This window comes from Phyllobates terribilis, unplaced genomic scaffold (genome assembly GCF_046119375.1).
Source record: "Phyllobates terribilis strain yellow unplaced genomic scaffold, ASM4611937v1 Scaffold_11__3_contigs__length_659146591, whole genome shotgun sequence".
NCBI classification, from domain to species: Eukaryota; Metazoa; Chordata; class Amphibia; order Anura; family Dendrobatidae; genus Phyllobates; species Phyllobates terribilis.
This window is the reverse complement of record NW_027362771.1, coordinates 158,444,870-158,459,272: the sequence shown is the minus strand read 5'-3', so window position 1 is coordinate 158,459,272 and position 14,403 is coordinate 158,444,870. Positions and strand designations below refer to the sequence as shown.

The window sequence follows — 14,403 nt, the reverse complement described above, 5'->3', positions numbered from 1 at the left end:
GAAACCGACTCCATGAGGGTGGTATGAGGGCCCGACGTCCACAGATGTGGGGTTGTGCTCACAGCCCAACACCGTGCAGGGCGCTTGGCATTTGCCACAGAACACCAGGATTCGCAAAGTCGCCACTGGCACCCTGTGCTCTTCACAGATGAAAGCAGGTTCACACTGAGCACATGTGACAGAGTCTGGAGACGCCGTGAAGAGCGATCTGCTGCCTGCAACATCCTTCAGCATGACCGGTTTGGCACTGGGTCAGTAATGGTGTGGGGTGGCATTTCTTTGGAGGGCCGCACAGCCCTCCATGTGCTCGCCAGAGGTAGCCTGACTGCCCTTAGGTACCGAGATGAGATCCTCAGACCCCTTGTGAGACCATATGCTGGTGCGGTTGGTCCTGGGTTCCTCCTAATGCAGGACAATGCCAGACCTCATGTGGCTGGAGTGTGTCAGCAGTTCGTGCAAGATGAAGGCATTGAAGCTATGGACTGGCCCGCCCGTTCTCCACACCTGAATCCGATTGAGCACATCTGGGACATCATGTCTCGCTCCATCCACCATCGTCATGTGGCACCACAGACTGTCCAGGAGTTGGCTTATGCTTTAGTCCAGGTCTGGGAGGAGATCCCACAGGAGACCACCTGCAACCTCATCAGGAGCATGCCCAGGCATTGTAGGGAGGTCATTCAGGCACGTGGAGGCCACACACAATACTGAGCCTCATTTTGACTTGTCCTTAAAACATTACATCAAAGTTGGATCAGCCTGTAGTGTGTTTTTCCACTTGAATTTTGGGGGTGACTCCAAATCCAGGCCTCCAATGGTTAATAAATTTGATTTCCATTGATGATTTTTGTGTGATTTTGTTGTCAGCACATTCAGCTTTGTACAGAACAAAGTATTCAATGAGAATATTTCATTCATTCAGATCTAGGATGTGTTATTTGAATGTTCCCTTTATTTTTTTGAGCAGTGTATTTTATGTTGTCATGCTTAAATATATCCTTATTTGTTCACCAGGCGGTAACTGGGGTCGTATGCTACTACTGCCGAGTTGCTTCATCTCTGTTACTTACACAGGAACTTACACGGAAAGGAATTTCTTGGCTCATGTAAGTTTGTATGGTTTAAAGGGTTATTACAATTTTATATAAGTTTTGGCATGTCTACAGGATGATGAGACTATCAGTATTCGGTCAGTATTTTCTCTCAGGAGTGGGAGCCAAAACCAGGAGTGGGTGATAAATGCAGAATTGGTGACTTGCTTCTATTATATCTTCTCTCTGATTGTTCCTCGCCTGGTTTTGTCTCCCACTCCTGAGAAAAAATACTGACCAAATAGTGATAGTGGGGCCGTAGCCTTACTGTTTTGTCTGGAGAGCCCCCTGTACTGCAGTGTGTCAATATTGAGGGATGTAAAATATGATAACAGTGAAGAGTTAAAGGGAATTTGTCACCAGGTTTTTGCTGTAATCTGAGAGCACCATGAGGTAGGGGCAGAGAGCCTGACTCTAGGGATGTGTCACTTACAAGGCTGTTTTTTGCTGTTTCAATAAAATCAGTATTTTATGAGCTGGAGATTATCATTACAGTACTTGCTGCCTCCAGCCTTCTAGTCCAACCAGGCCTCCAGCACTGATTAGCACCTTACTGTCAATATACAGTGTACACAGAAAGCTGCCAATCAGTGGTGTGGGCGGGGCACAACATTCTGAGCACTGCTAGTTCTGCAGAAGACAAAACGGTTATTGTATCACAACGCCTTCACCCAGGAAGCTAAGTGATCATCGTTGGAATCTGGGCTTCTGTCCCTAAATCATGCTGCTGTCATATTACGTAGCAAAAACCTGCTGACAGAGTCCCTTTAGTAGCCCTAAAATGATACTATTCTTTTGTATACTATAAGTAACTCTGTAAGGAAACACGGACAGCTATCTAATTGTATCACTGTTGGAGACTGAAAAGCTTATCTTATTAGATAATATGCTGGAGCTGCTGCGAAGTGGACGTTAATATGAAAATCTAATGCTATGTTCCCATCCGTTTCGGAGGCGGTATCCCAGGTTTCATCACCTGTGCTGGTGCTCCTACTTCTTTCACTTTTATCAAGTAGAGATCACTTGTCATCGGTGTCCGCTCTTTTTCAGTGAAGTTATGAGGAATGAGTACAACGAGACTGTTCACAAGAATACTGAAGTCCATCTGCAATTTAACTTCTGCAACAGAACCATCGAGAAAGACCTCAAGACGTAAGTTCTGAAAATACCATTGTGACGTTTACCCTTATATTCTGCAGATTGATTAACGCTTTAAGGACCAAACTTAATTTGGCCTTTAAGTCAACATATATTTTTTGGGTGGTTTTTTTTTTTCATTGTCACATTCCAAGTGCCATAATTTTACCTTTCTATAGACATAGCTGTATTAGAGCTTATTTTTTATTTGCAGGAAGAGTTATTTGTCAATGCCACCATTTCTAGTGTATACATAACCTAACAAGTGACTTTTATTAACTCTTTTTGGGAAGAAAAAGAACAACTAATTCTGCTTTTGTTTTTGATATTTTATATTTTAGATGTTTCATCTGCTACACAAATAAAGTATTAACTTTATTTTAATGGTCCGAACAATTATGGAGATAAAACATATCCGACATAAATGTGCTATTACTTTTATACAATACTGTTTCAAAAAATGTGACAGAAAACAAATGACTTTTTTTCAAAGTCATAATTTTAATACACTGGAGCTATATGATGGCTTGTTTTTTTGCGTGACAAGATGTAGTTTCCATTGGTGGTATTTTTGGATACATATCATTTTGATCACTTTTTATTAGTTTTTTGTATAATGAAAAAGTAATTCTGGATTTTTTTTTGTGAGGTTGTTTTTTCAAAAATATCATATTTTAGTTTACTTAATGTACCACTTTTTTGTGAAGTCGATACAGTAATAAGAAGATCGAATACATTTAATTTTTTTTGTTTTACTACTTTTGCTAAAAGAAATAAACACTTCAATTTAGATTTTTTTTCTGATCTCCATTTTCTCAGTGTAACGGGTCTGGGAGGCGGAACCTCTGAGCTACTATACAAGGGGGCGGTCCTTGTAAGGGAGCGGGTGGCGACCAGGCAGGCAGTCACAGCAGGTGACCGGGACAGTCTCTAGAAGAACGGGCAGGAGGTCACGGCAAGTGACCGGGGCAGTCTCTGGATGAACGGGCAGATGGACACGGCAAGTGACCGGGGCAGTCTCTGGGTGAACGGGCAGATGGTCACGGCAAGTGACCGGGGCAGTCTCTGGGTGAACGGGCAGATGGTCACGGCAAGTGACCGGGGCAGTCTCTGGGTAAAGGGTTGGTACGACCTGTGGCGGCTGATGGTAGACGTGAGCTCCCAGGTGAGCAGGCGAGAGTCTGTGGATAAACGGGTGGTCACAGCATGTGACGGCGGATCCTCCAGGAAGACCAACAGACAGGCGGCAGATGAGCGCTCCCAGGTGAGCGGGCAGAAGTCTCTGGACAGGCGGGTGGTCACAGCACGTGACGGCAGAGCCTCCAGGTAGGCTAGCAGACAGGCAGCAGATGAGCGCTCCCAGGTGAGCGGGCAGGCGTCACTGGACAGGCAGGTGGTCACAGCACGTGACGGCAGAGCCTCCAGGTAGGCTAGCAGGCAGGTAGCAGATGTGCGCTCCCAGGTGAGCGGGCAAGCTGGTCCATAGACAGACTGATAAGAGTTGGAAGGCAGACCGTCGGACCTCAGGCAAGCAGGCAGGTAGTTGATGTGCGCTCCCAGGTGAGCGGGCAAGCTGGTCCTTAGACAGACTGACAGGAGTAGTAAGGCAGACCGTCGGACCTCAGGCTAGCAGGCAGGTAGCAGAATATCAGGCAGGAATAAGACAGCAAGCTGGCAGGAATCTGGCAGGTAACTGGCAACGGGACCTGAGGGCTGAAGCAGAGTAGTGAACAGTGCAACAACATTGCTCGGGCACCTCCATTTTGGAGGAGGTGCCTTATATATGGTGAAGTCCTCCGGCCATTGGCCGGGGACTCCTTAGGACGGCGCGCGCGGCCCCTTTAAGAGGGAGGGAGAGCGCGCGCCCTAAGCACAGTGGCCGGGAAGGAGCGCGCGCTGCCAGCAGAGCGGGAGGAGGACGCCGGGCACGGAGCAGAGAGGTGAGGGGAACAGCGTCCCTGCCTAGCAGAGGGCAGGGACGCCGGCGCTACACTCAGACCCATAAAGACATTTTTATTTTTTTGTAGACAGAGTTGTGTGAGGGCTGTAGTTTTCACTGGTACTGTTTTGGGGTGAATATAACTTTATCCCTTTTTTTTATATATTTTTTTGTGGGGGACTGAACAAAAAACTGCAATCCTTGCATTGTTTATTGTTTTTATTTTCTATGCATGCTGCATACAGGGTTAAAAAACCCATAGATTTATAGTATGGTTTGATACAATTACAGTGATGGCAATTTTTTTTATTTTTTATTTAGCTTGTTTTATTGACCAAGCAATATCACCCAGAGCAACAACATAATGGCATTTTGAACCATAACAATCAATTGTGGATATTCCAACATGTAACAAAAACATGTTGAAAATAAATAATTTTAAGAGTTATACAATTACAGAGTCATTCAGTGAAATTTAAATGAATCATACAAATAATTTAATGATGAACAAGACTTGATTCCCAGTCTTTCAGAATTTAAACATTTTTTTATTCTTATTATACCCTTAACCCACTGTTTCCATCAGATCTTGAACGTTAGACATAAGGGCTTGAGGGGTTCCTCCTGTTTGCGGAGATCTAACCCATATCTCCTACACCTTTTCTAACTTCTCTGGGCATTTCCTATTCTTTTATATGAAGTGTTCATATGAAAGCACTGTGCTCACCATTTTCAGCCACATGGAATGATTTGGAAGTTTTCCTAGCTAGTATTAAAGACTCTCTGAGAAATATGAGAGTGATGAGGCCACATTTCCTCATCCAAGATACCAAACATAGCAAATGTTCTATGGGAATATCAATATTTAGAATTACTGATAAAAATTCTAGCATTTCTTTCCAAAAGAATCTAATAATTGGCACTGCCATATCATGTGTCAAAAATCCGCATTTTGGAACCATACTTTGGGCTCATGGCATCTCTAGATCTACCCATCTTCCTCAATCTAACCGGTGTGAGATAACTCTAATGAATGATATATAGTTGAATTAACTAATTATTTATAGCCAGAGACACATAAGGGAATTCAAGTAAATCCACATCTAACTCATAGTTCAGTGATGGAATCTTGGATTTCTATATATCCAATACTGCTAGTGGAAGAAGTAGCGTTTTAGCATGTATGAGCGAGGAATACAGCCTGAGATCAATCCACCTGGACCTTCAGATTTGACAATCCCAATTAGAGGAAAAGAAGAAAAAAACCACATCTCTACCAGAAAACTACTTCATGCATTTCATTCATATCTGTAGATATTTATAAAAATGGGAATTATGTGTTTGGAATCTGGATTGTAATTGTGCGAAGGAGCTAAAGACATTATCTTCATGTAGGTCATTAATTGTTACTATACCCCTCTTTCCCCACAGTTCAAAAGTCTGGAGTATTTCAAAATGGTGTAGTCCAGAGTTATGCCACAGTGGGGTCTCCAAGGGAATATCCCTGTTAATTATATACTCCTGTTGGCTTCCATCCATACTCTTCTTGCCAATTTATGAATGGGAAATAGTTTGTTGCTGCTTGGACAGTCTTGATTTTCTAATATAGGCAATAATAGTCTAGAATCCAGAATGTCCCCCAAGTAGCTTTCAGGAGGTTTAGTCATATTGTCCTGAACCCAAGGCTCCAAAACTTTAAGCTGACGTGATAAATAATATAAGTACATATTAGGGAGTGCCATTCCAGCACCAAGTATAAAGTTCTGTTTGTTATGTAACAAGCTGTAGTTTTTATTGGTACCATTTTGGGGTGCATTCGTCTTTGTGATAATTTTTTATTTCATTTTATGTGAAGTGGAATGAGCAAAATGGTAATATTGCTATATTTTTAATATTTTGTCACCATGCGGTATACATATTGATATCTTTTTATAGTACTGGTCAGATATCTATCTTTTTTACGTGTTTGCTTTATTAGAATACATGACTTTTTATTCTGAAAAAATTTTTTTTTTATTTATTCATTTATTTTTCAACATTCAAAAACCTATTTATTTACAATATCTATTAGTCCCACAAGGGGACTTGAACATTCGATCTCTTGAGCATTATCCAACCTGTGAGTGTTACATTCACAGGCTAACTAACAGACTGTGCCATAGGCATTTGGCCTTGATGTAATTCGGACCCAAAGTTTAGGCCTACAATTGACATAGTAACAATCATCTCCCCACAACTGCACTGCGGGGAGCTGATGGAGTGACAAGAGGGGGAGATCTTTGTATCACAATCTATACATTCTGCAGTCGCTTTGACAGCGGCAAGTTGAGTTAATGGAACACCGCAAATACTGGCAGCATTTCATTTCCTCTGCTACATCTTTGCTAGCAGGGGGAATTGTTTGCTGCTAGGTAGCCTTCACCCCGGGATTGTATTCCTCAGGTGAATAAGTGATGACTTTTCACGTTCTAATGAAAAGTGGCACTGTCCATTAGGATGAAAAAAAAGCAGTGGAGTGATGAAACTGGTTAAGTAATGCAACTAAAATATTTCTCAAGAATCTCATTAGTACCAATTTTCTTCAAACTTTAGAACACAAATGTAATCTCTCCGCGTTGAATGGTATCTCGTATGTAATTGCAGATATGAGCATGTGATGCAGATGAGCGTGGAGTCCGAAATATATGAAATACATTCCAAACTGCTACGGGTGAGTTTTTCCAACCAGTACAATTCTGACCAAAAGTTTTAGACTGATTCAAATTTTGGTTTTCACAAAGTTTGATGTTTCAGTGTTTTTAGATCTTTTCATCAGATATTTCTATGGTTACTGAAGCACAATTCTAAGCATTTCATGAGTTTTTAATCCTAATCCCTTCATGACGTGGCCAATTTTTGTTTTTCTTTTCCATACCCCCCCCCCCTCCCCCAATCCTTCTTTCCACAGCCATAACTCTTATTTTCCTGTCCACATAGCCATATGATGGCTTGTTTTTTGCCAGACGAGTTGTACTTTTGAATGACGCCATTCATTTTTACCACATAGTGTACGGGAAAATGGGGGAAAAAACACATTTTTATTGCTGTAGGACTGCAAGATGATTGTATTGAGAATAATTTAGAAGTGTATTTTACTATTGGGACTATCATATTATGACTGATATTTGCACGGTGTGTCCAGTCATATTAATGGGATCTTACTGACCAGTCCTTTTTAAAGGGAACCTGTCATGTAAAATAATTCTTTTTACAATCAGATATGGGGTTAATCTGCAGGTTAATAGCTTTCTGAAGCTGCCGGCACCCGCTCTTAGAGCCAATGAACCTTTTTCCTCCCGGCAGCGTTTGCCATTCAGTCATGGGAGTGGCGCTGACACGGCTGTCAGTCAGTGCTGATGTCAGAAAGCTATTAACTTCTAGATTAACCCTATTTCTACAGGTTAATAGCATTATTTTACATGACCCGTTCCTTTTTACGTAAAATATCATTTGAAGATTTTCTGCTCCTTTAGTAAAAGCTTCGTACATTTGTTATTTTACTTTAATACTAAGCTTATTTCTATTTTTCCCAGCTTTCTAGTTCTCAGCAAAATTTAGAAACATCACTGCGAGAAATTAAGAATGAGCTGTCTCCTGGGGGTAGTCTAACTGACTCCTGGATCAATATAGAAGGCACACATCCCAGTGATAGGAAGTAAGTACATAAGGCACTATTAGCGGAACATTTTCTTACATATTTGGGGTATTCCCAGCTTCATTCTTTAGGAGCACTCCACTCCTTTGCCCCTCCGGCTTCCTAGTTGGGGGTGTGGGGTGGATGCACTCCTGAAGATTGACAGTTCAGACCAGTGGCATGATGACGTCCGACCTGAGCATTCTCCCAGGTTGCTATTAGAGGCAGCTTTGCCTCTACAGAATGGGAGAAGAGCAGGGGAAATGCCAGGAGTAGGCTCTAAGAATGAGCCTGCAAGTGTACTAGGTAATCTCTTCATTCTTGAGATTGGAGAGGAGTTTTAATAATGGGTAAATTGCAAAGTTACTTGTTTTTACAAGCATTTTGTAATTTTACCCATTTAAGAACTTGAGACAACTCCTTGAGCACTGCTGCTATTTTTTTTTTTTTTTTTTAAAGAACACAAATGGATTAAAATTGATGGATATCTTATCAATATGTCTTAATTATCTACAAACTGGAAAGACCTAAACCAGCAATTATTTTAATTTTGTTCCTGGTAGTGTGGAGAAGATGCAAGTGTTGCTCAGCTTGATAACGGAAATCAGCTGTCAGTTCAAGAAGGATAAAGCACAACGCAGTGAGTCCGCCTTTCTTCATGTTGATTGCCTTTCTTTTCATCAAAAGTTTGGTCCCTGTTTGCTTTTCTGGCTTATGAAGATGTATTTTTTGGGAATTATAAAAAATTATGAGTAATAAAAAAAAAAAAAACAGACACTGTACTATTATACTGGTGCAAGTGGAGTAATCTAGTCCAAGATGATATGAAGAAAATTATCCTACCCATACAAGCCACCAAAGGTGAAATACCAGGTACATCCAATGGCTTTGTCTGGGAAACGTGAAGAAATTAGTTGTTCTTTCAGCCCATAAACTATTTAAGTGCTTAGTTTGTACATCTTGAAGCAATGATCATAAAACTGAGAGACTGCATAAAAACTAGAGAAAAACTAACATTTATTTATTTTTTAATTTTCGATATTTGTATATTTTTTTTCACCCTTGCCACTAGGTTTAATACTAGTCTCCCTGAACTTTTCAGCAGCCACATGGTCATAAACAACAATAGACTGATTTAGACCCTACTAAGTTGTATTGAAGTATTTAATTAGCATACTCTGATTAGGGCAAAGGTCATTGTGCGGAAAGGGGGAGGAGGAGATCTGTGACTGTCACCTTTTGTGAATGGTGAATCCTGTATTATGTACTGTTAAGACATGTTTGCTTTCATTGTAATAGAGTCTGTGATTATATGAATTCTGAAAAATATACAAAGTGTGAAAATTGCAAGTTTTCTGAATTATTTTTGTCTGTTTATTTGCAGGACTTTCATACAACGAAGAACAAATCCACAAGTTTGATAAGTAAGTCCTAAGACCTTAGATTGCGATCATTGACATCGAGCAGCCTTGGATTTTTGTCATTGTAGCCAGAGGCTTGCTCCACATTGAGATTTGTACTTTACTTTCTATATTGAACACCTTAAAATTGCAACAATATTATTTAACAAGAGAACTCCACAGGATGCTGTGCAATCATTTTTTACTTTATCTTGACGTCCATAAAATGGGAGAACTAGCAATACACATTGAAATAGAGCTGGCCCAGACAGTAATGTGGCAGGAAGATGCGGAGTACTGCAGCAAAAATACAGAAAAAAACTATGGTTTTATCATAAGCTAGTGGAAAACTGGTATGGCTGGCAACAACTTATCCAAACAAAAGCAGGTCTGTGCTGCATCCTATTTTGGAAACCTTTTTGGATTTTGTTTTGTACAAAAAAAACACTTTCAGCCAAACCCTTTCAAGAGGGTGCTTAAAGGGGTTGTCCGGTCAAAAGCAATAAGTCTGTAGTCACTCTGTGTGACTGCAGACTTATGAATCCCCCCAGTGCAGGCACTGTGCGCTGCGAGGATTCGCCAGTATGAGACCCGGTAAGGAAGAGTATGTATGTGTTATACATACCTTATATATACCCCCGGACTGTGGGCGTGGCCTCGCTCTCCATACACTTATATTGAGTGATGCCACGCCTTCTAGTTGGACACGCCCATTGGCTGTCTAAGTCACTAGATGGGGCGTGGCCCCGCGCCATACAAGTGTATGGAGCGAGGCGGCGCTGAATGGCCGGGGGTATGTATAATGTATATATACCCTCCGTTACCGGGTCTCATAGCGGCAATACCCAGAAGGAGTGTATTTAATGCTCTCACAGGAGCCGCACTGTCAGTAAGGCGGCCAGACAGCATTATAGTGCTATTAATCTGCAGATTAACTCTACTTCTGCAGGTTATTAGCGTTATCTAATCCAGATTTCCTTTTAATAAAAAAATCAAAGCATTTTCAAAAACTGAATGCTGTGGTGTTCTTTTGAATTGCTTTAAAGAGGTTGTGTCAGTCATCCTCTGTGCTGCTGTGGATCAGACAAGGTAAATATGTAGTGGTATCAATTAAATTGCTAATACTTTTTCCACTGTCCAACTCTAACAGACATCATTGTCTGCTTCTTCTAAGCACAAAATAGCCTGTTTGTGGGCTTTTATAGACTGTCTGAAATACTGGTTTCAATGTTAAGAAGTTCCCCAGCATCCTTCCTATAGACATGTCCAAAATACCTTTAAAGCAGATCAGTCTCCAGATTTTACAATACAAACTTGCATACATTAATAAAATGATTTTAGACATGAGGAGTGGTGTACTTTGAAAGCTCAAATCAGAACAGCTGTAAAATCTTATTTGAAAGCAGTGCTGTGGAGTCGCTAAGCCAAACCTCCGACTTCTCAATTTCCCCGATTCCACAGCTCTGCCTCACTACTGAGCATGTACCATAAAGTGCAGCATGGATTCATCTACACTAAAAGCCCAGATCCTTAGATCAGGAACAGAACAGACATTTATAGGACACTTCATAACTTTCCCAAATTCTTATGAAAACATTTAGGCTGTGTGCCCACTGTGTTTTTTAAGTGTTTCCGCAGCGGCAATTCTGCCGCATAAACGCTTGGTAGAAGGCCTGCCATGTTCCCCAATGATAATCCGCATGTGCTGTGCACATGCTGCGGAAATTTCTGCTGCGGATTATCATTGCGGAAAAATACGCAGCACTACCAATTATTTTGCGTAATCGTGGCGTTTTCGCCACCATTTACTTGCATTGAATCGTTTAATATCCACATCACTACATGTGCACATGCGGATATCATGCGGTTCAATGTGCGGATGGTACCCGGGTCTGGAGAAGAGGAGACTCTCATCCAGACCCGGGTACCATAGTACCTGTAAAAAAAAAAAAAGAATTTAACATAAAAAATGTACATTATACTCACCTTCTAATGGCCCCCGGTCTCCATAGCGATGTGTCCTGGCTTTCCGGCGGCTCCTGATGGTCTAAAAAGACCTTCCATGACGTCATGTGACAGGTCACGCAACCGCTGACGTCACACGACTAAATGACGTCATGGAAGGTCCTTTTAGACCACCGCGAGCCACCCAACACACCGGATGCACCGGAGGAGACTGGGGGCCATTGGAAGGTGAGTATAAGGTTTATTTTTTACCATTCTTTTACTATAACTTGGTCACACTATATAAATCCATGCCGGTTGCATGGATTTATATAGTGTGACCAAGTTGTCAAGCGCTTTCCAAGTGATGCTAAAATCGCTTGGAAAGCGCTTGTCAACCCGCATGCAGAAATGCATGTGAAGAACGCTTCACTTCCGCATGTCCCTGGCAGGAAAACGCATGTACAATCCGCATGTACAATCCGCATGTACAATCCGCATATACAATCCGCATGCTTTTTTTCTGCCAGGGAGATGCAGAAACGCTCAGGAAAAATCTGAAGCATTTCTGCATTTCTACCAATGTTAGGAGTCGGTCCATCTTCTACCAACTCTGACTCCACCAAAATTGACGCAGACCCCACGACTCCGACTCCATAGCCCTGTTTGAAAGTTTTCCCAACTACTATGAAATTGAGCATTTTAGCTCTACTTAAGAAATGCTCATTTTAATGTCCGGATTATGCATCCACTCTGACATGGATTTTTAATAAGTACACCAGCTGCATCAGGTCTAAGAAATCTATGTAATAATGTACACAGTTTGTATTGGGGAATCTCATGACAGATCCATTATAAAGCCTGGTAGCTATTCTGCATTTTCAAAACATTCAGATTTTTCTACTCTTACAGTACAACTTTTCTTTTTTGGATACATATTTAAAATTTAGAGAATTCATTTTTCAGATAGGTGTAGTGCCTTTTTTTTTATCTCCTCATAAGTTAGGTGTGCACGTGAAATCTACGATATCTAATTAATAAACGTTCATATTCTGCACGCACTCTAAGGCCATCTTCACACATCCGACATTCACTTTCCCAAGTACTGACTGTGATGTGGGGACTGGCCGCAGGTCTCCTAACCCAAACTTAACAGCATTGGAATATACAAGGCCGATGAGTTTGGGTAAGGAGACCCTACTTGGACCATGAGTTTTGGAAATGTGAAGCCAACCTTGGTCTTCAAAAAGTAAAAAATGTGCCTAGCATAAAAAGTAAGTAGGCGACACTGATAAGGGGAATGTAGTTTCAAATTCAATATATAAGTAAAACTGCCTGAGATGGAAGGTAAAGGAGGGGACTCAGGAGAAACATTTGGGGACCTCTACTGTTTTTGAACATATTAAATGACGGTTTAAGTACAGGAGCTCGGTGAATCATGGTGGGGCCAAATGTTTAAGTGCACCTACCCAACTCGTTGTTTCCCTCTATCTCCACCCCCCTTGATCTTTGACAGCTGTGGCTTTATAGAGCCAGAGAAGGGCGTAACTATATGGAAAAAAAGTAGGAGGGAAGGGGCACCAAACTGAATGGCCACACCAAGGGTGCACCGAGCGCCTGTACTTAGATTGAACAGTCATTTTGTGCTGACAGACTACCTTTTAATTACCAGTCTATCAGTATCTTAGCATGTGGGGGCTTTTTCTCAATTGTCCATTCTGTGCTTTTTTGTTTTTTTAATATTGAAAATATGTCTTGATTAGTATTGTCAGTGGCAGTCTCTTTACGTGCAGTTTAATTCCCGTGCAGGCAGAAACTGTCCTTTCAAGCAACGAAGGCCCACGCGCTATTCAAAGATGAATGTGTTAGCAAGTATGAGGGCTTCCGCAGTAAAGCTCAGGAGTGGATGAGGTAAGCACAGTGTTGTCTTTTTACTGTGTTCTTACAGGAGCGAGCCTATTAGCTTTATTATCCTTTAATTTTTCCCCATAGAAAGATGATGCTCTTAAGGAAACAGCTCTTCACACTAAAAAGTCAGTGCTTTGATATTGCAGAAGAAGTGTCCAAGTGCCAGCATTACATTAATGAGGTACCTGTGCGCAATGGGGATGTAGTCCTAAACATTTAGATTAATACTTTCTTTATCATTATACACTTGAATGTTGAATTTAATATTTATTTGTCTTTTTGTGACCTCTTAATAATCTAATTTCAGTATCAAGAAAATATGCCTCAAAAAATGTTTCCCAATCCAGGGGGAATAAAGCCAACAGTAAATCCAATATATAGCAGCCCTAACACCTTAGTGGAAATGACCCTTGGGTGAGTGATTTTTGGCTTTTCATCTGGATAAATGAATTGCAAATGGATGAGAGAATTTTTTTCCATTTTTTTTTTTCTCAAAAACTTAGCTCTGTTGTCAAATAAGTTTTTAGAATAATTTAAACATGTTTAAACAGGTGTTTTATTTTATGTATTTCCATTGTTCTGTTTTATCACGTGATACTTTACTGTGAATATGTTTGTTTACTTTTATACTTGGGCAGATCTATTTGCGGGACTCTGGTCCATAGACCAGGTCAGTAGTTTCTGGCCACTGGATGAGAGGCTTGTAAATCTCTTCCATGATCCCCGGCATGGCTTTTGATTAGCCGGGCTGGTGCGATCTCATCCGTGCATCCTCTTGCAATGATGATGTTGCACCAGCCCAGCTAATCAAACGTTGCTTTGCGAATCCAGAAAGGTAAGTGATTTGCAAGCCTCTCATACAGCAGCCAGAGACTATGGACCTGGCCAATGGACCAGAGTACCGCTCACCGATCTGCCCAACTCCATTAACTACCTAGCGCTAGGTAGCAATACGTTAAACAATAATTAGAAATCCTGTCCGTAATGAGACAGGACACCCCAAACACATTAGATGGTCAACTGATCCTGCTGAAACTCAGCTGGCCATCTTATGTGTGTGGACACCTTTCAGCCTCATCCGCTAAGATGGAGAGAGAAGATAGAGGAAATTAACATGTACTACCTAAGCACTGAGTATAAGTCTCCATTAAATGTTACATAAGAACTGGATTCCTTTTCCACAGATGTAATTTTACACAATCTAATATTTCTGTAAAAGTTGCAGTTCCAACTTGTATTACTTTCCGATAATCATTAATTAAGGTAGGGTTATATGTGGTCCCTGAGGAGAAATGTTTGAGGCATAAGGGT

At 41.2% G+C, this 14,403-nt stretch overlaps 1 protein-coding gene across 7 annotated transcripts in view; it reads left to right on the top strand.

Annotated features, from left to right (window-relative positions):
• TBK1 (TANK binding kinase 1) overlaps positions 1–14,403 on the top strand; it is a 49,263-nt gene that overhangs the window by 32,210 nt on the left and 2,650 nt on the right. For all 7 annotated transcript variants that reach the window (XM_073651727.1, XM_073651729.1, XM_073651731.1 and 4 more), the window contains 9 exons: positions 1,015–1,106; positions 2,142–2,243; positions 6,811–6,877; positions 7,740–7,861; positions 8,404–8,480; positions 9,225–9,264; positions 12,994–13,095; positions 13,177–13,273; positions 13,400–13,506. In XM_073651727.1, the coding sequence (XP_073507828.1) occupies positions 1,015–1,106; positions 2,142–2,243; positions 6,811–6,877; positions 7,740–7,861; positions 8,404–8,480; positions 9,225–9,264; positions 12,994–13,095; positions 13,177–13,273; positions 13,400–13,506 (806 nt within the window). The remainder of the gene's footprint in view (positions 1–1,014; positions 1,107–2,141; positions 2,244–6,810; positions 6,878–7,739; positions 7,862–8,403; positions 8,481–9,224; positions 9,265–12,993; positions 13,096–13,176; positions 13,274–13,399; positions 13,507–14,403) is intronic.